General features: G+C 39.3%; 1 protein-coding gene across 4 annotated transcripts in view; it reads right to left on the bottom strand.

Moving 5' to 3' along the window:
• Window positions 1-24,523, bottom strand: part of GREB1L (GREB1 like retinoic acid receptor coactivator) — a 295,664-nt gene that overhangs the window by 95,565 nt on the left and 175,576 nt on the right. For all 4 annotated transcript variants that reach the window (XM_031658935.1, XM_031658936.1, XM_031658933.1 and 1 more), the window contains exon 7: window positions 22,440-22,562. In XM_031658935.1, coding sequence (XP_031514795.1) covers window positions 22,440-22,562 — 123 coding nt within the window. The remainder of the gene's footprint in view (window positions 1-22,439; window positions 22,563-24,523) is intronic.

The following is a 24,523-nucleotide window of genomic DNA, read 5'->3' as shown; positions in this document are numbered from 1 at the left end:
TCCACAAAGAAAAGCCTAGTTCAGAAGTCTTCCTTAGTGAATCCTACCAATATTTAAAGAATACCTTGCTTTCTCAAATTCTTTCAAAAAGTAGAAGAAGGAGGAGCATTTTCCAACTCAACTTCTTAAGGCCAATATTACCCAGACAAACACATCAAACGGCTGGGTGCCATGGTTTGCACCTATAATCCCAGTTACACAGGAGGCTGAAGTGGGAGGACTGCTTGAGCTAGGAAGTTTGAGGCTACAGTGAGCTATGATCGCACCACTGCACTCCAGCCTGGGTGACAGAACAAGACCCCGTCTCAAAAAGAAAAAGAAGAAAGAAAGGAAGAAAGGAAAAGAAGAAAGGAAGAAAAGAGGAGAGGAGAGAAGAGGAAGGAAGGAAGGAAGGAAGGAAGGAAGGAAGGAAGGAAGGAAGGAAAGAAGGAAGGACGGACGGAAGGAAGGAAGGAAGGAAGGAGGAAGAAAGGAAGGAAGCTAGGCGTGGTGGCTCATGCCTGTAATCCCAGCACTTTGGGAGGCCAAGGCTGGTGGATCACCTGAGGTCAGGAGTTTGAGACCAGCCTGGCCAACATGGTGAAACCCCATCTCTACTAAAAATACAAAAATTAGCTAGCTGTGGTGGCAGGCGCCTGTAATCTCAGCAACTTGGGAGGTTGAGGCAGGAGAACTGCTGGAACCTGGAAGGTGGAGGCTGCAGCGAACTGAGATCATGCCATTGCACTCCAGCCTGGGCCAACAACAGCAAGACTCCGTCTCAAAAAAAAAAAAAAAAAAAAAAAAAGGTTATATGCTATGACTAAGTGAGATTTACAGCTGAAATTCAAGGTTGGCTTAACATGTGAAAATCTATCCGTGTTATTCCATACACCATATTAATAGAATAAAGGACAAAAACCACATGATCATCTCAAGAGACACAGGTAAAGCATTTGAAAAAATCCAACATTCTTTCACGATAAAAACACTCAACAAACTAGAAACAGAAGGGATCTTCCTAAACTTGGTAAAAAGCATCTACAAAATACCCACTACTTTCAGTTTCAACACAAGAGGACAAAAAACAAAACAAAACAAAACAAAAGGACAATAACCCAAAATAAAAACAACAAAAAACCCACTGCTACCATCAGACTGAGTGGTAAAGATCAAACTATGATCTGGACCAAGATAAGGATGTCCACTCTTGCCACTTCTATTTAACATGTACAAGAAATTCTACCTAGGGTACTTAGGAAGGAAAATAAAATGTATCCAGGTTTGAAGGAAGAAGTAAAACACATCTATTTGCAGATGACATGATCCCGTATATAGGAAATCCTAAGGAAGCCACTACAAAACTACTAGAGGTAATAAATGAGTTCACTAAGGCTTCAGGACAGAAGATCAGTATTCAAAAATCAGTTGTATTCCTATGTAACTACAATAACCCCAAAATATACTTAAGGAAAATTTTCCATTTTACAATAGCATCAGAAATAATAACTACTTAGGAAGAAATAGAACAAAAGAAGTGTAAAACTTATACTATGAAAACTACAAACCACTGTTGGGTTTTTCAAACCACTGTTTTTGAGGCAGGGTCTCACTCTACTGCCCAAGCTGGAGGGCAGTGGCATGATCACGGCTCACAACAACCTCAAGTTCCTGGGATCATGTGATCCTCCCACCTTAGCCTCTCAAGTAGCTGGGATGACAAGCACATGTCACCATGCCTGGATAATTTTTTGTATTTCTTGTAGGGATGGGGTTTTGCCACGTTGCCCAGGCTGCTCTTGAACTCCTGAGCTCAAGAGATCAGCCTGCCTTGGCCTCCCAAAGTGCAAGGATTACAGGTATGAGTCACTATATCTGGCCACAAAACACTGTTGAAAGAAACTAAAGAAGACCTAAACAAATGGAAAGACACCCATGTTCATAGATCAGAAGGGTTAATATTAAGATGGCAATACTACTCAAATTATTGTAAAGATTCAGAGTAAGCCCCACCAAAATTCCAGCTAAGGGCTTCTTCACAGAAATTGACAAGCTAATCCTAAAATTCAAATAAAAATGCAAGGGACCCATAATAGCCAAAATGATCTTGAAAAAGAAAACCAAAGCTGGAGGACTTACACATCCCCATTTCAGAACTTCATACAAAGCTACCATAATTGTGCGGTGTGGTGTTGGCATAAGGACAGACATACAGATCAAGGAAATAACACTGAGAGCCCAGAGATAAACTCTTACATTTTATGGGCAAATGAAATTTGACAAGAATGCCAAGAAAATTCAAGGGGTGAAAAAATGTGGTCATCTTAACAAATCGTTTTGTGACAACTGGATATCCATAGGCAAAAGAACGAAGTTGAACCTCTTCCTTATATCACATACAAGAATTAACCTAAGGCCGGGCGTGGTGGCTCATGCCTGTAATCCCAGCACTTTGGGAGGCTGAGGTGGGCAGATCACGAGGTCAGGAGTTCAAGACCAGCCTGGTCAACATGGTGAAACCTGATCTGTACTAAAAATACAAAAAAATTAGCCCAGCGTGGTGGCAGGCGCCTGTAGTCTCAGCTACTTAGGAGGCTGAGGCAGAAGAATCGCTTGAAGCTGGGAGGTGGAGGTTGCAGTGAGCCAAGATTGAGCCACTGCACTCCAACCTGGGCAACAGAGCTAGACTTCGCCTCAAAAAAAAAAAAAAAAAAAAAAAAGAATTAATGAGTTATACATCTAAATGTAATAGCTAATAGATAATAGCTATAACACTCTTAGAAGAAAACACAGGAGTAATTTTCATGACCATGGATTAGGCAATGGTTTCTTAGCTGTAACACCAAAAACACAAACAACAACAGAAAATATAGACGAATTAGTCTTCACCAAGATAAATAAACTTAATGTTTCAAAGGACACCATCAAGATAGTAAAAGACAACCCACAGAATGGGAGAAAATCTTTGAAAATCACGTATGTGATATAGGACTTATATTCCAAATATATTTTTAAAACTCTTATAAATCAATAATAAAGAGTCAACCAAACTGAAAAATTAAAAATTGATTTGTATAGATACTTCTTCAAGGAAAATATACAAATGGCCAATAAACACATGAAAAGATGCTCAACATCATTAGCCATTGGAGAAATGCCAATCAAAACCATAATGAGCTACGACATCATACCCACAAGAGTGACTATCATTAAAAAAGTCATGAACAAGTGTTGGTAAGGATATGGAGAAATTTGAATCCTCACACATTGCTGGTGGAAATGTAAAATGGTGCTGCCACTTTGGGAAACAGTTCTCAAATGATTATATGTAGAGTTATCATATGACCCAGCAATTCCACTCCCAAGTTTGAAATGTGACAGTAGGGAAAACACACATCCAGCCAAAAACCTGCACACAAATGTTCATAGCAGGATTGTTCATAATAGCTCCAAAATGGAAATAACCCAAATACCCATCAACTGATGAATGGCGTTTATCCATAGATTGTATATTGTATGGATAAACATAAGTTTATGCTTCAAAGGACACTATCAAGAAAGTGAAAGACGACCCACAGAATGGAAGAAAAATCTTTGAAAATCATGTATCTGATAAAGACCTTGTATCCCAAATATATATATTTAAAAAACCTCTTATAAATCAATAATAGACAACCCGACTGAAAAACTGAAAATTGATATGTATCAACTTACCTATTGAAAAATTGGAAATTGATTTGTATCATATGTTTATCCATACAGTAGGATATTATTCAGCAGTAAAAAGGAATGAAGTACTGATACATACTACGATATGGATGAACCTTGAAAACATTATGCCAAATGAAAGAAGCTAGTCACAAAAGGTCATGTGTAACAATTATATGAGATGCCTCGAATAGACAAATACATAGAAATAGAAAACAGATTTGTGGTTGCCAGGGGCTGAGGAGAAGGATGAAACAGGGAATGACTGTTAATGGATACAGGTATTTTTCCTTGGAGTGATGAAAATGTTCTGAAATTTATTGTGGTGATGATTGCATAATTATGTGACTATAATACTTAAAAACATTGAATTGTATACTTTTTGTTTTTTATTGAATTACATACTTTTAATGGATGAATTGCACAATATATGAATTATATCTTAATAAAGCTGTCACTTTATTTTATTTTGAGACAGAGTCTCACTCCGTCACCCAGGCTGGAGTGCAGTGGCGCAGTCTTGGTTCACTGTAACCTCTGCCTCCTGGGTTCAAGTGATTCTCGTGCCTCAGCCTCCCAAGAAGCTGGGATTACAGTCATGCATCATCCATGTCCAGCTAATTGTTGTATTTTTAATAGAGACAGGGTTTCGCCATGTTGGTCAGGCTGGTCTCGAACTCCTGGCCTCAAGTGATTTGCCTGCCTCAGCTTCCCAAAGTGCTGGGATTACAGGCATGAGCCACTGCACCGGGCCAAAGTTGTTACTTTAAAAATACTATATATAAACAAAATTATAAACCAGGGAAAATATTTGTGACTAATATCACAAATAATTACACTATGCATTACTGCCAACAGAGGCCAGTAAGAGAAAAAGATTGTAGTAAGCAGACTCTTCGTTGTCCTACATCACATCCCTTTGATCTACCTTTGAGTTTAGTAGGGGCTCTAGTGCACAGTTCTGCATGAGCTCAGACTCCTGGGGACAGCATCCTACCTGAAGCTCACATCTAGCTTCTTTTAGCTACTTGTCTCAGGGCCTTCTCCAAGGCCACCAAGCTCTCTCAGCCCTGTGTATAGTCCAGAAGTGCAAGAAAGTATAATGCTTGTAGGGCAATCCTAAATTAATAAGGGATGTGAGAATAAATGTCCCAGCTTCCTGAGCCTCCCAATCTTTTTTCTTTGAGATGGAGTCTCACTCTGTTACCCAGGCTGGAGTGCAGCGGTGTGATCACGGCTCACTGCAGCCTCAACCTCCTTGGCTCAAGCAATGTTTCAGAACAGTTTTGATTATTTGGGAGTAGCCCCAAATATCCAAAATGTGATCCCCTGTCACCTTGCTCAGACACGAATGTGAACCACAGGGCTGTGAGGCTACTGTGCAGAAGCTGGTGCTTAGTGAGTAAGTAGCTGATTGCTCAGCATCTACATCTCACCAAGGCTTCATCCTCTCTACTAATGATTTCATATCCACTTAAAGAAGGAACTTGTAAGCACTAGAGGATTCACAAACTTGGAAAGTTCCTTTAGCAAGTCACAGCTCTGCTCTCTACATTGTGGTAGTTTGTAACTTCTTGTTTCTCCCACTAGGTCATACGGCTCCTTGAGGGCATTCCCAGCTCCTGGGACAATGACTGTCACATTGTGGCTAAAGAAATGAAATGGAAAAAAATACCAAAATAATCTCCTTATCCTCTTTATACAATAGTTCAACTACTTTCTGTTAGCCCAAAATCCCCGGGGGAAAAAATCTTCCAAAATATAGGGAGCCAATTCTGTAGCCAGTAGAGAGTTTGAATCTTCATTGTGCCACTCACTAGCTCTATTTCACCAAGTATTAACCCTCCCTACAGTCTGTTTCGTGATCTGCAAAATGGCACTACAACCTCAGAGTGGCAATGAACAGGTTTAGCACAGAACCTAGAACACAGTAGATATTCAGTAAATGCTTTGCTAAATCTTGTTAAAGGTTTTCCAGATGACCAAGAGCTTAAGTCTTTATGAGCTTTCTTTTTGCCCTTGATGCCTGTACAAAATGTAGACTATAATTTACTTCTTTCCTGGGTTAACTACAATGGACCTCTTTTCCCATTCACATGCAATTAATGTCCTTCTAATGTAGACATCATATTTCTATTATTGCACTCTGAGCCTGCATTAGTTACATCAATCATGTTTTACTTTTGATTCAACTGAATTAGCATTTAATTAAAATATAACATATTTCCCCTCCAAAACTCATGTTAAATCAGGTATCTTCCTAATCCATCCTTATACTGTTGATTTTTAAAATAGCTTTGTTGAGGGATAACTGACAATAAACTGCACATACTTAAAGTACACAATTTGATAAGTTTGACATACATGTATACATATGAAATCATCACAATAAAAATAAAGAACATATTTATCATCCCCACGTTTCCTTGTACCTCTTTGTAATTCCTCCTTCCTATGCTTCCCTTGCTCCCATCCCCAAGCAATCACTGATCTGTTTTCTGCCACTACAGATTACTTTGCATTTCCTAGAATTTCTATACATAGAATTGTACAGTATCACTTTTTTTGTTGTTTCTTATTGGTCTGGCTTTTTGCACTCACCAGATTTATTTTGAGATTCATCCACATTGTCATGGGTATCAATAGTTCATTACTGTCTGGATATATCAATTTATTTATCAATTCACCTGTTATAGACATTTGGGTTGTTTCCAGTTTGGGGCCATTACAAAGAAAGCTGCTATCAACAATTGTGTACAACTGTTTGTATGGATTTTATTTTTTTCCCCTTTGGTAAATACCTAGGAATAAAATGGCTAGACCATATGGCTGGTGTATATTTAACTTTTTAAGCAACTGTTAAACTGTTCCAAAGGTGACTTTACAATTTTATGTTCTCAGCACTGCATGAGAGTTCTACCACCTCTACATCCTCACCATTGCTTGATGTGGTCAGTCTTTTTATTTTAGCCACACTAGTAGGTGTATACTGGTATCTCATTGTTATTTAAATTTGCATTTCCCTAATAATAATGACAGTGAGTATCTTTTAATGGTGCTTAATTGCCATCCATATAACTTTTCTCATTTTAAAAATTGGCTTATTTTCTTATTTTTCAATTTTTATAAGTTTTTATTTTAGAAACAATCCCTTTATATGCTTTGCAAAGGTTTTTCTCCTATCCAGCGGCTTTTCTTTTTTTTTCTTTTTATGAGACGGAGTCTCGCACTGTCACCTGGGCTAGAGTACAATGCACGATCTCAGCTCACTACCAGCTCCACCTCCCGGGTTCACACCATTCTCCTGCCTCAGCCTCCTGAGTAGCTGGGACTGTAGGTGCCTGCCACCATGGCTGGCTAATTTTTTCTATTTTTATTAGAGATGGGGTTTCACTATGTTGGCAAGGCTGGTCTCGAACTCCTGAACTCATGATCTGCCTGCCTTGGCCTCCCAAAGTGCTGGCATTACAGGCATGAGCAACTGCACCTGGCTGTGGCTTGTCTTTTCATTCCCTTAACAGTGTCTTTGAAGGAGGAGAAGTTCTTAATGAAGTCTGATTTATCAATCTGTTCTTTTACAGATTACACTTTTGGTGTTATATCCAAAAAACCATTACCTAACCCAGGTCACAGTTATTTTCCCATGTTTTCTTCTATAAGTTACATAGTTTTTGGTTTAACATTTACATCTATGACCTATTTAATTTTTGTATGTGGTGTGAGACATAGATCAAAGTTCATGTTTTTGCATATGGATATTCAACTGTTCCAGTACCATTTGCTGAAAAGGCTATCCTTTCTTCACTGCATTGTCTTTGTGCCTTTGTTAAAAAGTCAGTTGTGGCTGGGCACAGTTGCTCATGCCTGCAATCCCAGCACATTGGGAAGCCAAGGCAGGTGGATCACTTGAGGTCAGGAGTTCAAGACCAGCCTGGTCAACATGGTGAAACCCCATTTCTTCAAAAAATACAAAAATTAGCTGCATGTGGTGGCATGTGCCTGTAGTCCCATCTACTTGGGTAGCTGAGGCAGGAGAATCCCTTGAAGGGAGGTAGAGGTTGCAGTGAGGGGAGACTGCACCACAGCACTCCAGCCTGGGCGACAGACTGAGACTCTGTCTCAGAAAAATAAAATAAAAAGTCAGTTGTCTATGTATGTGTGGGTTTAGTTCTTTAATTATTATTATTATTATACTTTAAGTTCTAGGGTACATGTGCACAACGTGCAGGTTTGTTACATATGTATACACGTGCCATATTGGTGTGCTGCACCCATTAACTCGTCATTTACATTAGGTATATCTCTTAATGCTATCCCTCCCCACTCCCCCCACCCCACGACAGGCCCTGCTATGATGTTCCCCATCCTGTGTCCAAGTGTTCTCATTGTTCAATTCCCACCTATGAGTGATAACACGTGGTGTTTGGTTTTCTGTCCTGAAGATAGTTTGCTCAAAGTGATGGTTTCCAGCTTCATCCATGTCCCTTCAAAGGACATGAACTTATCCTTTTTTATGGCTGCATAGAATTCCATGGTGGTGTATATGTGCCACATTTTCTTAATCCAGTCTATCATTGATGGACATTTGGGTTGGTTCCAAGTCTTTGCTATTGGGAATAGTGCCACAATGAACATATGTGTGCATGTGTCTTTACAGCAGAATGATTTATAATCCTTTGGGTATACACCCAGTAATGGGATGACTGGGTCAAATGGTATTTCTAGTTCCAGATCCTTGAGGAATCGCCACACTGTCTTCCACAATGGTTGAACCAGTTTACAATCCCACCAACAGTGTAAAAGTGTTCCTATTTCTCCACATCCTCTCCAACACCTGTTGTTTCCTGACTTTTTAATGATTGTCATTCTAACTGGTGTGAGATGGTATCTCATTGCGGTTTTGATTTGCATTTCTCTGATGGTTAGTGATGACAAGCATTTTTTCATGTGTCTGTTGGCTGCATAAATGTCTTCTTTTGAGAAGTGTCTGTTCATATCCTTTGCCCACTTTTTGATGGGGCTGTTTGTTTTTTTCTTGTAAATTTGAGTTCTTTGTAGGTTCTGGATATTAGCCCTTTGTCAGATGAGTAGATTGCAAAAATTTTCTCCCATTCTGCAGGTTGCCTGTTCACTCTGATGGTAGTTTCTTTTGCTGTGCAGAAGCTCTTTAGTTTAATTAGATCCCATTTGTCAATTTTGGCTTTTGCTGCCATTGCTTTTGGTGTTTTAAACATGAAGTCCTTGCCCATGCCTATGTCCTGAATGGTGTTGGCTAGGTTTTCTTCTAGGGTTTTTATGGTTTCAGGTCTAACATTTAAGTCTTTAATCCATCTTGAATTAATTTTTGTATAAGGTGTAATGAAGGGATCCAGTTTCAGCTTTCTACATATGGCTAGCCAGTTTTCCCAGCTTCCATATTTCCCCTCCTGGTCTTTAGACTATTGTCATATAATTTACTTTTATATTTATTATAAAAGCAAAATATATTATTATACTGGTATAACAATTGCCTTTTAAATAGATTTAAATTTAAAAATTATGTACATTTATCTATGCAGTTACTATTTTCAGTGGTTTTCAATGCCTTGTAAAGATTCAGATTTTCATCTGCTATGACGTCTATCTATCTGAATGACTTCCTTTAGCATTTCTTGTAGTGTGAATCTGCTGGTTGTGAACTATTCCATATTTTGTATGTCTGAAAGTGTCTTTATTTCACCTTCATTTTTGAAAGATTTTTTTTTTTTTTTTTTTTTTGAGATGGAGTCTCACTCTTTCACCTAGGCTGGAGCGCAGTGGCGCGATCTTGGATCACTGCAACTTCCGTCTCCTGGGTTAAAGTGATTCTCGTGCCTCAGCTTCCCAAATAGCTGTGTCTACAGGCTCACACCACCATGCCTGGTAAATTTTTTTGCAGTTTTAGTAGAAATGGGGTTTCACCATGTTGGCCAGGCTGGTCTCAAACTCCTGACCTCAAGTGATCCACCCACCTCAGCCTCCCAAAGTGCTAGGATTACAGGCGTGAGCCACTGCACCCGGCCGAAAGGTATTTTTATTGGGTATAGAATTCTAGGTTAACTTTAAAAATGCTGCTCTACTGTCTTCTCATTTATATTGTTTCCCATGAGAAATCTGATGTCAGGCTTATTTTCATTCCCCTGTACGTTACATGCCTTTTCTCTCTGGTTGCTTTTAAGATTTTTCTTTTTATCATTGCTTTTGAGCAATGATATGATTTGTTTATATTTTTATTATTTATTTATTTTGAAATGGAGTCTTGCTGTGTCTCCCAGGCTGGAGCACAGTGGCACAATCTTGGCTCACTGCAACCTCTGCCTCCCAGTGATTCTCCTGCCTCAGCCTCCCAAGTAGCTGGGATTACAGATTCCCGGCACCATGCCTGGCTAATTCTTGTATTTTTTGTAAAGACAGGGTTTCACCATGTTGTCCAGGCTGGTCTCGAACTCCTGACCTCAAGTGATCTGCCCATCTCGGCCTCCCAAAGTGCTGGGATTACAGGCGTGAGACACTGTGCCCGGCCTTGAGCAATTTATAGTGATACGCTTCGGTGTAGTTTTCTGTCTCTTATACTTGGGGTTCACTGAGTATCTTGGATCTGTGGGTTTATAATCTTCATCAAGTTTGGGAACTTTTTGGTAATTATTTCTCCAAATATGTATTTTGTCTCCCACACCTTCAGACCCTCCAATTACTAGTATATTAGGCTGTTTCTAGTTGTCCCACAGCTCACTGATGTTTGTTTCATTTTCTTCTATTTGTTTCTGAGTTTTGCTGCAGATAGTTTCCATTACTGTGCTTTCAACACTCTTTCCTTTTTCAATGACTCATCTGTTGTTAATCCCACCCAGTGTACTTTTCTTCTCAAGCACTGAAGTTTAATTTGGGTCTTTTTTGTATCTGCCATGTCTACTTAACTTTCTGAAGATATGAAATATAGTTATAATAATTGTTTTGATGTCTTTCTCTGCTGACTCTAATGTGTCAGTTCTGCATTGGTTTTCATTGATTAATCTCCTTGGTATTGGTTGTATTTGCCTGCCTCTTTGCACCCTGGTAATCTTTCATTGGATGTCAGGCATTGTTAATTTTATCCTGTTGGGTGCTGAGTATTTTTATATTCCTATAAATATACTTGAGCTTTGTTTTGGGATACAGTTAAATTATTTGGAAACAATTTGATCTTTTGGGGTTTTGCTTTCATGATATTTTAGGCAGGACTGGAGCAGTGCTCAGTCTAGGGCTATGTATTATCTGTTACTGAGACAAGGCCTTCGTAAGTACTCTATCTCATAGCTGATGTATTATGTGGTTTTCCTGTTTGGCTGGTGGCTGGTGGGAATAGCCGCTTTTCTTGGCCCTGTGTGAATGCTGGGCAGTTTCCTCTAATCCTTTTGGATGGTTCTTTCTTTCTCTTTCTCTCTTTCTTTTCTTTTCCTTCTCCTTCCTTCCCATTCTCCCTCCCCTCGCTCTCTTCCTTTCCTTCCTTCCCTCCCTCCTTCCCTTCCTTCCTCTGGGACAGAGTTTCATTCTGTTGCCCAGGCTGGAATACAGTGGTTCAATCATAGCTCACCGCAGCCACAAGCATCCCTACTGCTTCAGACCCCAGAGTAGCCAGTGCTACAGGCACATGCCACCATGCCTAATTTCCTTATTTTTTGTAGAGGCATGGTCTCACCAGGTTGCCCAGGCTGGCCTCAAACTCCTGAGCTCAAGCAATCCTCTCACCTCAGCCTCCTAAAGTGCTGGGATTACAGATGTGAGCCACCACTCTTGGCTTGAATGGTACTTTTTAAAAATCAGCTTTGAGTAGTTTCTTCACATGCAGGTACCAATACTATGTTGAACATTTGAGGGACCCTCTGCACATCTTTGGGTTTCCCTCTTCTTTGTGCAGCTCTCTTCCCTCTGGTACTTGGTCCTGTCAATTCTAGCTGCTCTGGTCTCCCCTCTCAGTTCTTTCTATTTGACTTAAGGAGTCTGCTGGGTTCTCCTACTTTCACCTCCCTATATCATGGTCTAGAAATTGTGAAGACAGCAAGCGCAATCATAAGACTCACATTGTTTCCCATCTCTCAGGGATCACTATTCTTTGTTGCGTGATATACGGTGTATTTAAATTTTTTAATGTATTTTTGTCTGTATTTTATTGTTGTAGTTGTTGTAGTTGGAGGGTAAATCCAGCCTCTTTTCTCCATTTGGGCCAGGAGCAAATGTTGAGCTGATCTGCTACTGATTCTATGACCGTGGTGTTCTCCCTTTGTTTTCCTGTTCCTACTACCCCGATTCTGCTCTTGAAATCTGACACACGTGAGAATTTTACGGAACTCTAGGTAGAGCTCAAAACCATCTTTGTATCCTCATCTCCTAGTACCCAGTAACTGCCCAATATAATTGTTCAGTAGTGAGCAGAGAGTTCAAATTCTAGTTATGTTATCATCTACCTGTATCTTGAACTTGCCTACATTAGGTATTGGCCTTTATTTCTACACATGCAAAGAGCTGACGAGAGATCAGTAAAAAGCAGACATTTTCTACTAACCTATACATTTGGATTAATCTTGAGAATTTTTATGTTTATGAATATTATAACATAAAAGAAAATTCAGAAATAGAAACCACCATGCTAAAATCTTATTTCTCCCACAAACCAGTTTTTTTTAGTACATGTCCTTCTATGTTTTATCCACATTATCTTTTTACATGATATGACAAAAAATTATTTCAATTTTACTTTTATTGCTTAACAGAATTATTTCCTATGTGGCTGCACGGTTCATAATGATCCTTTTTAGCATCTTTATCATGTGCGTATGTCCCGATTTGCCCAATTGTTTCTACACTAAGGTTGCTTTTCCTTTTTAATTAATATAAAGGGAACTGCAGTGAATATCTTGACTCTCCATTTCAGTTATTTTCTTGGTTAAGCCCTCTAAAGTGGGATTATCATAGCAAAAGGTGTAAATATTTTTAATGTTCTTGTTACATATTGCCAAGCTGCTTTCTTAAAAGGTCCCACCACTGTTCACCTTTACCAGCCTGGCTGAGAGTTTCAGTTTTACCAGCACTGCATTTTATCACTGAAATAAAATATTTCGGCTAGTATAATAAGTGAAAATGACTTCACTGTTATTACCTATGACTTTCTTCATTTCCACAAAGTGGGATATTCTTCCTCATGCTTACTAAAGGGTTGCATTTTCTCTTAGCAGGAATAGAAGTCTCACAAGCACATGCATAACCCTTAGCCTCCTCTCCTGTCTCAGAGGGGAGTAATCATTGTTTTCCCTCTCTCTCCCATCCATGAACTCATCGAATATTTATTGAGCCTCCTCTCCTGTCTCAGAGGGGAGTAATCATTGTTTTCCCCCTCTCTCCCATCCATGAACTCATCGAATATTTATTGAGCCTCTTCAGCATGCCAGGTACTATGTTAGGCTCTGGGAATGCAGTAGGGGAATAACCCCTACCCTCAAGGAGTTTACCGTGTAAAGGAAAAGCCTGTGTGCTCTCAGTATCTGGCTAGAAGCAGGCAAATTTGCCAAAGCGTTCCCACCATATTTGGAAAAAAAAAGAGACCGTTTTATAAAAGCATTAATTGAGTATTCATAAGAAACTAAATTTGGAAAATCATGCTGGAGGAACTTTTGATGCACCTAGAGAGGAAAGGGGGAAGGTAAGTGCCCAAAGGAGGACACAAAGTGGAAGAAGACAGACACGGCCACATCTTAGGGACAGTTGAATGATACACTCCCATACAATCTGCTTCTTAAACAGCCGTCACCAGGGACAGAGGAGGAGTTGGGGGGAAATGGAAACAAAGTGATAGGTTGTGTGAGCAGGGAAGGCGTAGGTTAGGGGGTGGCAGATCACAAAATATTCTGGACACACAGAGGGCAGTATGAGAGCTCTAAACTCTTGGAAGGAAAAGGAAAGGAAGCCATGGTGGAGGACGGGGAAGGAAAAGTGTTGGACACTTATGGAGTTCCATTTAGGGTTGTTCCTGCCCACTTGCTTCTTAGACAGTAAGGTCAGCTATGAGAGATTATTCTGACAGCAACAATCCCACTGTGCAGTCACCACACTGGGGAATAGAAAAACTCAAAAGACCCAAACATTATTATTACACCATAGCATCCCTGCCTATGATACTACTTGCTATCAAAGTATGAGGACTACATACATTAGTACATGTATGTAGTTTGGTGGCGGGTGGGGCAGGGGTGGTAAATCCACCCTTTTGTTCTCATTGAGATGTATCATAATACAGAAGAGTGCATAAAACATTTATTTATAGCTTAAGGAATAACCACAAGGTAAATATCTATCAAACCACCATCCAAGTCAAAGAAAAAACACACAAAAAAAATACTGTCAGCCGCTGGTAGCCTCCTGTGTGCTCTTCCCCATCCCAGCTCCCTCCTTCTGCCCAGAGGTGATCACTGTGTTTTGCATGCATTTCTCAAATAGTTTAGTTTCGCCTTTCTTTAATGTAATAGAAATGAAATAATATTGGACGGAGTCTTTTGTGAATGACTTTTTTGTTCAATATCATCTTTGTAAGATTCCTCTGTAGTGCTAGGGGTAGGCATCTGTTTATTTTCATTGTCATATGCTATTTCATTATATATATATATATATATATATATATATATTTGTTGTTGTTTTGAGGCAAGGTGTCACTCTGTTGCCCAGGCTGGAGTGTAGTGGTGAGATCACAGCTCACTGTGGCCTTGACCTCCTGGGCTCGAGACATCCTCCTGCCTCAGGTCCCCAACTAACTGGGACTACAGGCGTGTGTCAACACGCATTGCTAATTTTTATTTTTATTTTTTTGTATTTTTGTAGAGATAAGATTTCACTATGTTCAAGACAAGGCTAGTCTTGAACTCCTGAGCTCAAGCAATCCAGCAGCCTCAGCCTCCCAAAGTGCCAGGACTACAGGCATGAGCCACCTCACCTGGCCCTAAATACGAGTATCTCACAATTTACTTACCCATTCTATTTTTAATGGACACTTTAGTTGTTTCCTGTTTAAGGTGGCTGTGAAGAACACTGCCATGAACAATCTTGTACATACCTCTTGGTGCACATATACAAAATCTTCCTTAGAATGGAGTAGCTGGATCAGAGAATCTGCACATTTTCTACTTTACTATGTATTGCAACTTACTTACAGAGATTTGGTATCAATTAACACTCCTACCAGCAGTGTATATTAGTTCTTATTGCTTGAAATCTTTGCCAACATCTGGCCAGGCATGGTAGCTCACACCTGTAATTCCAGCACTTTGGGAGGCCGAGGTGGGCGGATCACGAGGTCAGGAGATCGAGACCATCCTGGCTAACACGGTGAAACCCCACAAACTAGCTGGGTGAGGTGGCGGGCGCCTGTAGTCCCAGCTACTCGGGAGGCTGAGGCAGGAGAATGGCGTGAACCCGGGAGGCAGAGCTTGCAGTGAGCCGAGATTGTGCCACTGCACTCCGGCCTGGGCGACAGAGCAAGACTCCATCTCAAAAAAAAAAAAAAAAAGAAATCCTTGCCAACATCAACTATTTGTCACACTTAAATTCACTGCCAATTTGGGATCTGAATATAGTATCTCGTATTTTTAATCTAATTTTCCTGATTACCAAAGTGGTTAATCATCTTCTCATGTATTTATTGCCCACTTGGATATTCTCTTTTGTGAAGCGCCTGTTGAAGTTCTGCTCACTGTTTCTACTGACATATTTTTCTTAAAAATTCATAAATATTCTTTTTTTATTTATTTTTTAAGGTAGAGCCTAGCTCTGTTGCCCAGGCTGGAGTGCAGTGGCAAGATCATAGCTCACTGCAGCCTCAACCTCCTGGGTTCAAGTGATCTTCCCGCCTCAGCCTCCCAAAGAGTGAAGATTACAGGCATGAGCCATATGCCTGGCCCATAAGTATTCTTTATATGTTCTGGATACTAGTTCTTTGTTAGTTTTATGTATTACACATATCATCTCCCAATTTATGGCTTGTTTTTTTACTCTATGGTGACTCCTAATAGTTAGAAGTTATAATTTTAATGTAGTAAAATATCAGTCTTTTCCTTTATGATCAACACTTTCTGGTTTTTTTTTTTTTTTTTTTTTTTTTTTTCTGTTGCTCAGGCTGGAGTGCAGGGGCACAATCTTGGCTCACTGCAACCTCTGCCTCCCGGGCTCAAGCAATTCTCCTGCCTCAGCCTTTCCAGTAGCTGGGACTATAGATGCTTGCCACCACACCTGGCTAATTTTTATATTTTTTGTAGAGACAGGATTTTGCCACGGTGCCCAGGCTGGTCTTGAACTTTGGGGCTCAAGCGACCTGCCCACCTCGGCCTCCCCAAGTGCTGGCATTACAGGCAGGAGCCGCCGAGCCGGACTTTATATGTAATGATAATATATTCACCTTATATCGACAGTTATAAAACATAATTTTACACGTTTTTCTACAGAGGAAGAGCCCACATAGGCAAAGATACCTAGGGCCCAAGAAAATCATAAAGTGGCCCTGCTTCATAGAATCTTCCTAAAAGCCATACTATGAGTGACAGGGGCAGAGCTTAGGAGGCTCACCCCTATGCTTCCCTACAAGCTAGGGGATAAAACATGTGTTCTTTTAATGGTGGATGAGCATATTATCTTCATTTAGAAAACAGTACATACCAGTACTCTTAATAAAGAAAGACTAAATTAATAATCCCCAAATGCTAATATCTAATTTAAATAAAAACAGAATTCAAATAACATTTATTTCCAGGCATTTGTCTGGTACCAGGTGATACAGAGATAAACAAAAAGAACATAAAGCTTCTAGCGTATAAGAGAATATAGAAGGTTCGCAACTCATTATAACAGGGAACAGTGTCACACGAGCAGAAGTGTGGTAGCAAGGCTAAGTCATTCCTCACGAAGTTGCAAAACAGGTGTTGTTAATTTCAGTTTTTGCAAATAAGAAAAGGCAACTGAAGCACAGAAAAATTGATTGGCTTATCCCAATTGTCAGCCAATATATGTCAGGTACAGTATCTTAATAGCAGGACTCTGACTCCCAGCCCTGCGCTGTTTACCATCTGCTCTGAAAAAGTGCTCACCCCAGTGTAGATATTCAATAAATTAGATTGTATTAAACTGAAAGAGAAACAGTGCCACCCCAAAGGATTATGAATTTTCTCAGAGCAGCTTTTTAATCTATTTTTATAGCTTAATTGAGGTATACTTTATGTATAAAATTTGCCCATTTCAAGTATACAATTCAATGATTTTTAGTAACCTTACAAAGTTGTGTAACCATCACCATAAATCAGCGTTAGAACATTTTCATCCCCTTAATAAGAATGCTCATACCCTATTTTCTGTTCATCTCCATTCCCACTCCCTGCTCCAGGCAAGCACTAATCTTCTTTCCTTCCTCTATAAATTTGCCTTGTCTGCACATTTCACATACATAGAACCATACAATAAGTGGTCTCTTTCAGCTGGTTCCTTTCACTTAATATCATATTTTTGAGATTCATCCATGATGCAGCTTGTCTCGACAGTTTGTTTCTCGTTATTGCTGGATGGTATTCCATTATATGGATACATTACATTTTTGTCTAGCCATTCACAAGTTAATCAACATTTAGTTGGTGCTAGTTTTTTATTATAACGAATAATGATGTTATGAACATTTGCATGCAAGTTTTTATGAGAACATATACTTTAATTTCTCTTGGGTAGATATCTGGGAGTGGAATTGCTGGGCTGCATGGTAGTTTTATGTTCAACTTTTTGAGAAACTGTCAAACTGTATTCCAAAATGGCTGCCACATTTTACCAATGCATTCCTATCAGTGGTGTATAATCGTTCCCACTTCTCCACTACTGTCTTTTTTCTGATAGCCATTCTAGAGGATGTGAAGTAGTATCTCATTACTATTTTTTTTTTTTTTTTTGAGATGGAGTTTCTCTCTTTTTGCCCAGGCTGGAGTGCAATGGTGCAATCTCGGCTCACTGCAACCTCCACCTCCCGGGTTCCAGTGATTCTCCTGCCTCAGCCTCCTGAGTAGCTGGAATTACAGGCACACGCCACCACAATTGGCTAATTTTGTATTTTTACTAGAAATGGGGTTTCACCATGCTGGGCAGGCTGGTCTCAAACTCCTGACCTCAGGTGATCTGCCTGCCTCGGCCTCCCAAAGTGCTGGGATTACAGGCATGAGTCACTGCACCTGGCCCTCATTATGGTTTTGATTTGCATTTCCCTGACTAATGATATTGAGTATCTTTTCATGTGCTTATTAGCCATTTGTATATATTATTTGAAGAAATGTCTATTCCAAATCCTTTGCCCATATTTCAGTTGCATTGTCATCTTATTATTAAGCTGTGTAAGAGCGTTTGTAAATTCTGGGTGTTAATACTTTATTAGATTTGTGTTTTGCTAATATTTTTACCACTCTGTTGTTTGTCTTTTCATTTTTTAATGATGTCTTTTTATGGACAGATAATAACTGGACATATTAATGGGGTACAGATAATATTTTGATACATGCATACAATATGTAATGATCAAATCAGGGTAAGTAGGATATCCATCACCTCAAACATTTATCTTTTTTTGTGTGTACTGGGAACATTCAAATCTTCTCTTCATGCTATTTAAAAATATATATTATTGGTTACTACTATAGTCATGCTGCTCTGCTATCAAACACTAGAACTTATTTTTTCTATCTAACTTTATGTTTGTACACATTAGCCAACCTCTCTTCATCCCCATCTCCTCACCCTGTGCAGCCTCTGGTAACCATCATTCTACTCTCTGTCTTCATGAAATCAACTGGTTTTAGCTCCCACGTGTGAGAACACGTGTTATGTGTTTTTCTGTGCCTGGCTTATTTATCATAATGACCTCCGGTCCCATCCATGTTCCTTCAAATGACAGGATTTCATTCTTTTTTTACAACTAAATAGAATTCCATTGTGTATATATACCATATTTTCTTTATCCTTAAAATTTTGAAGTGTAAAAGTTTTGAATTTTGATGAGGTCCATTTTATCAATTTTTCCAAAAACAAATCCTTATATTTAGAGTCAACTGACTTTTGAAGTGTAAAAGATTTCAATTTTGACGAGGCCCATTTTATCATTTTTTCCAGAAACAAATCCTTATATTTAGAGTCATCTGACAAATGCAATTCACTGAGGAGAAAACGGTCTGCTCAACAAATGGTGCTGGTACAACTGGATATCCACACATGAAAAGATGAATTTAAACTCTCATTTCACACTACACAAAAATTAACTCAAAATGACTCACAGACTTAACTGCAAGAATTAAAACAATAAAGCCTTTATAAAAAAACTTGGAAATTTTCAAGATCCTGAGTTAGACAAATGCATTTTTCATCTATTCCTGAACTTTTATCCCAATTAAACATCATATATGTGTATGTCACGTTTATAATGCAGGTAGATAAAAATATAGCCCCCTTCAGTAAAAATGATAAAATATTTCACTGAGTTTGATGGCCAAAATTTGAATTAGCAATTACATGAAAATGTTAAGAGAAGGCCAGGTGTGGTGGTTCATGTCTGTAATCCCAGCACTTTGGGAGGCCAAGGCGGGCAGATCACGAGGTCAGGAGTTGAGAACAGCCTGGCCAATATGGTGAAACCCTGTCTCTACTAAAAATACAAAAATTAGCCGGGTGTGGTAGCACGCAACTGTAATCCCAGCTACTCAGGAGGCTAAGGCAGGAGAATCGCTTGAACCCGGGAGGTGGAGATTGCAATGAGCCGAGATAGTGCCATTGCACTCCAGCCTGGGCACCACAGTGAGACTCCATATCAAAAAAAAGGAAGAAAATGTTAAGAGAAAATATGCAAGCAATAAGTCATAACCCAACCAGAATAGAATATATATAGCTTAGCAGGTAGAACTCAAGACAAAGGCATGCAAATAGTGCATTAAACTCTTCTTCAAATACTATACAATGTGTGTACCCATACTTGAGGCTAAAAACGGTTGATTACAGATAGTCACTGACTGCAAATTAAGATTAGGGAGAAAACAATCTCCTATAGAAAGGTGAACCTCAATCAATCAGTTAAGGAGGTGCTGCACATGCTAATATTTGTGATGGTATCATAATGCCAACATGAAATTTCTACAGTCGATTATGTTCAAGTGTCAGAAGAAAGAAATTATTGAAGAGTCTATAAACATAATTCATTAATACAAAATTTTAGATACAAAGCATCACTTATAAAGGCACTTTCTTTTATTAAATTTTCTAAGTTGCATCTGAAATTGTTAATAACTAATTTTCATGGTCAAATTACCACTTACATCCTCACAGGGACACAAAAGAATGTGAGCATTAAAACTTGGCCACTGTGTTCACGGTGAGTCAGTCAGTGCCTTCCCCTTGCTCTTGGCCTGTGTTTCATGATGGCAACTGGGGGAGCGTTTGCTAAAGCCTGAATCTTGATTTCCTCTTTCAAAGCAAAATTTGTTTACAAAGTATATTTTCTGGTATAATTAAAATTGTATTACTTCTTATTAACATTTTAATATCTTGTTATTATTTTCAGGTACAACTGCTTATTTACATACCTATCTCTCCCTCTTAGGAAAGGTTACATGTTTTATTGTTCTTTTTCTTTTGTTTTTTTTCAGACAGGGTCTGGCTCTGTTGCCCAGGCCAGAGTGCTGTGGCAGTATCTCAACTCACTGCAAGAGCACCCGGCTAATTTTTGTATTTTTAGTAGAGACGTGGTTTCACTATGTTGCCCAGGCTGATATCGAACTCCTGAGCTGAAGGGATCCACACGCCTAGGCTTACCTACCAAAGTGCTGGGATTATAGGCATGAGCCACTGTGCCTGGCCCTGTTTTATTGTTCTTTAATCCCTTATATTAATTTTTTTTCTTTTGAGACAGAGTCTCATCCAGGCTGGAATGCAGTGGCACAATCTCAGCTCACTGCAACTTCCACCTCGTGGTTGTGTACAAGCAATTCTCGTGCCTCAGCCTCCCAAGTAGCTAGAATTACAGGCGCATGCCACCATGCCTGGCTAATTTTTGTATATTTGATAGAGACGGGGTTTCGCCATGTTGGCCAGACTGGTCTCGAATTCCTGACCTCAAGTGATCCACCCACCGTGGCCTCTCAAAGTGCTGGGATTACAGGCGTGAACCACCATGCCCAGCCATGAATGTTTTTTAAGTCATTGCAGACATCAGTCGAGTACTGAAACCCTGCCTTATAGCATCTGATAAGGTTCTTAAAACAAAATAAACACTTGATACGTTTTTGTTGTAATGAAGTAAATCTTAGCTTTTAATTCTGTGGTTTTAAAAATGATATTTCACAGCATAACGTATACTATGGGATCAATCAAATTACAAAAATGGTATTCTAAGAGAGACATACAGGTGTGTCATTAATGTAATGAAGGCTATTCTTTCAATGGCCAGAGCCAAATGCTAACTTGTTTCTTTCTTGAATACGTAGTGACACTATGTTCTCTCATTTATTCTAAACAGAAGTGGTCTATTCTCTCAGATCAGAGCCTCTATCTAAATCTCCCGTGCAATTTAAAAGCCAAACTTTTTACAATCCAGGAAGAGGTGGGCTTAGCTTAGTACAGGCACATAGCAAGAAATGTCCCAAAGAAAGTTAGCCTTATTATCATTGCTGCTGCTGCTAATATATTCCAATAATCACTTCTATCTTGAAAATAAGTAGAAACAATTGACCAGCTCATCACAATTTCACATTAATTTGAAAGAGGTATGCTATGCAGCAAATGGAGACCACTTTCTTCTCAATTTGTGGTTAACACTGGCAAAGTACATATGCTATGAAGTTTGTGTATCAGATGAGTAAAATGTACTCCACAAAAAACAAGTGAACTGAAAAAAAATTCACAAAGTCTTTTAAAATACTTTCCTTCTTGCCTAAGATATAACCAAGGCTGGTTCTGAGTAATTTTCTCAAATACTATCTGCAGTGATCTCTTCAGGTAAAGCCCTCCAGCCCTTTGGCCACCTGGAACCATGAAGTTCCACCTGGAATTTTATCTTGGCCTCAGGGCCTGGGCCGGTGCTCTATGCTGGAGGAATTTTTAGAAGCCTCAGACTAGTAGCTTATCTGCTCAGTACGATCAGTCATTCTGCTGATCCTGTCCTGATATTGTGACCTAGTTTCAGGCACTAAGATTTTATCTAGTTACTCATAACCAGTGCCTCTTTTGTACCACTAGAAACTAGATCCTGGGTTCATCCGTTGTGATCCACAATCCTAGCTTGGGACCTTGTTTTGTATACCAGTTGGTGCACTACTCCCTATGATGTTCTGTGGGCTTAGCTAGAGCCCTACCCTGGAACTCCAGTCTTCATGACTGTGTCTCCAGTACTTGCCACTGGATGGCTATGATGCAGACTTCCCTCGTGTCTGGATTTCCACTTATTGCCTACTGTCAGTCTCCCCCTAGAATAATGTCCTAGGCTTCAGCTAAATTTCCTACCACTGTCAGGACTGTGAGGACTTGGGTTCTGGTCATTCACGGATTAATCCATCTCAAGGCTGAGTTCTAATTCTAATAGTAACTCAAGTAATACCTTTATTTTGAAATCTCTCTATTCAAACCAGCCAGCAGCAAATATATACTTTAAAAAGCCTCATTAAATATACATGTGATGCTTGAAATGCCAAAAGAAAAATACCCCATACCTGTCTGAGTGAATCCTGATTTGTATCCATTAGTTGTCCCATTTTCTGGGGTCACAGTTGATGACACTGAAGAGCTTGGTTTAATAGAGTGGCAAGAAGCAGAGGATTGTCGGCTTCTACATTCTGGAAAAGAGTAAAAATTACACTGTATGAAGTGACCAATGTTCTGTTAAAACAGGTGATGGGGACACAATCCATAAAATCTCTAAATTAAATTGCTGCTCCTTAAGTGGCAGCCACTTCTCTAATTAGAGATCCCCTTCCCCATCCTGACTCCAACAGAATGTTTAAACTAGTGAATACAACGCTTTTGTTTGGAAGACAAAGAAATGGTTGCAAAGAAATTGGACCTTTGTTCCCTAAATACTAGTTCCCAGAGGAAATATACTCATAACCAATATAGTCATGCTAGTTTTATGGGTAAGACAGAGGCTAAAACATTAATAATTTATGAAAACCTAATAGGCCTTTCAATACCAGTTAACACCCTACCTGGGATTGGTTTAAGTGTAGAACAGTAACCTATGGTCTGTCTAGGCTGCCTATAACCTTCTCTTCTCAACCTTAATTTAGGTCCAAAAACAGAAGCAAAGAAAAATGTATAGGCAGTAGAGAAAAATTTTAAATGCTCAAATTAATATTATTCTCAGTTCTTATTAAAGGAGACAGCCAATATTCAAAGTGGTTACTGATCATGCTATGCCAAGCTTCATTTTAAGTAAGCCAGTATTAATGGGCTTCTGGGATGATATTTTATTAGTGCTTTGTACTGATTCAGGTAGATAGTAAATATTATCACAGCCTATGGGACTGTTAACTTCCAACCAAATTTTACCCTATTAGTCTCAAAAAGTAGCATGTGAAAAAGGAATATAAATAATTTTATACGACAAAGTTAATTACAGAGGGTCCTTTAGAGTGTCTCCAAGTTTATCAGATACATACAATGACTGGAAGCAGTTTTCTATAACCTTCTGTGCTATTACCTTCTATGAGGAGTACTGTATTCTGGCCTAAGAGCATATCTCCAATATGTAATATATGCACATATGTATATTGATATTATATGTATGTATATATAAATTATACAAATAAATATAATTTCAGCTCCAAAATAGCAACTATTATAAACGTGAGGCTTCTCTCACAAATGTTATTCTTTATTAGAAAAATGAGGCCAGGCATGGTGGCTCATGCATGTAACGCTACCACTTTGAGAGGCCAAAGTGGGTGGATCACTTGAACTCAAGAGTTCGAGACCAGTCTGGGCAACATGGTGAAACCCTGTCCCTACAAAAAATACAAAAATTAGCCAGGTACGGTGGTGTGCGTCTGTAGTCCCAGCTCCTTGGGAGGCTGAGGCAGGAAGATCACTTGAGCCTGGGGTGGGAGAGGTTGCAGTGAGCCACGGCAGTCCAGCCTGGGCAACAGAGTGAGATCGTGTAAGAAGGAAAGAAAGGAAAGAGAGGAGAGGGGAGGGGAGGAGAGGGGAGGGGAGAGGAGAGGCAGAGAAAGGGGGAAAGGGGGAAGGGAAAGAAAGCAAAGGAAAGGAAAAGGAAAAAGGAAAGGGAAAGGAAGGAAAGGAAAGGAAAGGAAAGGAAGAAAGGAAGAAAAAGGGAAAGGGGAAGGAATGAAGGAAGGAAGGAAGAAAAAAAGAAAAGAAGGAAAAGGAAGGGAGGAAGGAAGGAAAGATGAATTGCCACTGAGTACTAACTAAGAAGTTAAAAATATTTTATGCAACCAAAACAAGGCTAAAGAAGTAAATTAAAAGGGAGGGAGGTGATACCTATCCTACTTTTACCCTTTTATTAGGATTCATGACATTCAAAATGATTTTTCTGAGAAAAATCATTTAATAGAACAAAGACTTATTCACCAGCTTATGATTCAGTGGTCACAAGCTTTAAGTTCTGATGATACCTATTTTGGAATATGTACCCATTTCCTAAAGAACTATATAATGCTACTTCAAAGGTAACTAAGAGAAATTAAGGTGAAGGACTCAGAAACAAACCTGCAGTTGTAATTTGGAATATTATGCTGTTTTTCATAGTCAGGAAAAAATATTGTATAGACAACAAATA

Source organism: Papio anubis, chromosome 19 (assembly GCF_008728515.1).
Source record: "Papio anubis isolate 15944 chromosome 19, Panubis1.0, whole genome shotgun sequence".
Lineage (NCBI taxonomy): Eukaryota > Metazoa > Chordata > Mammalia > Primates > Cercopithecidae > Papio > Papio anubis.
This window is presented reverse-complemented; position numbering and strand designations above follow the sequence as displayed.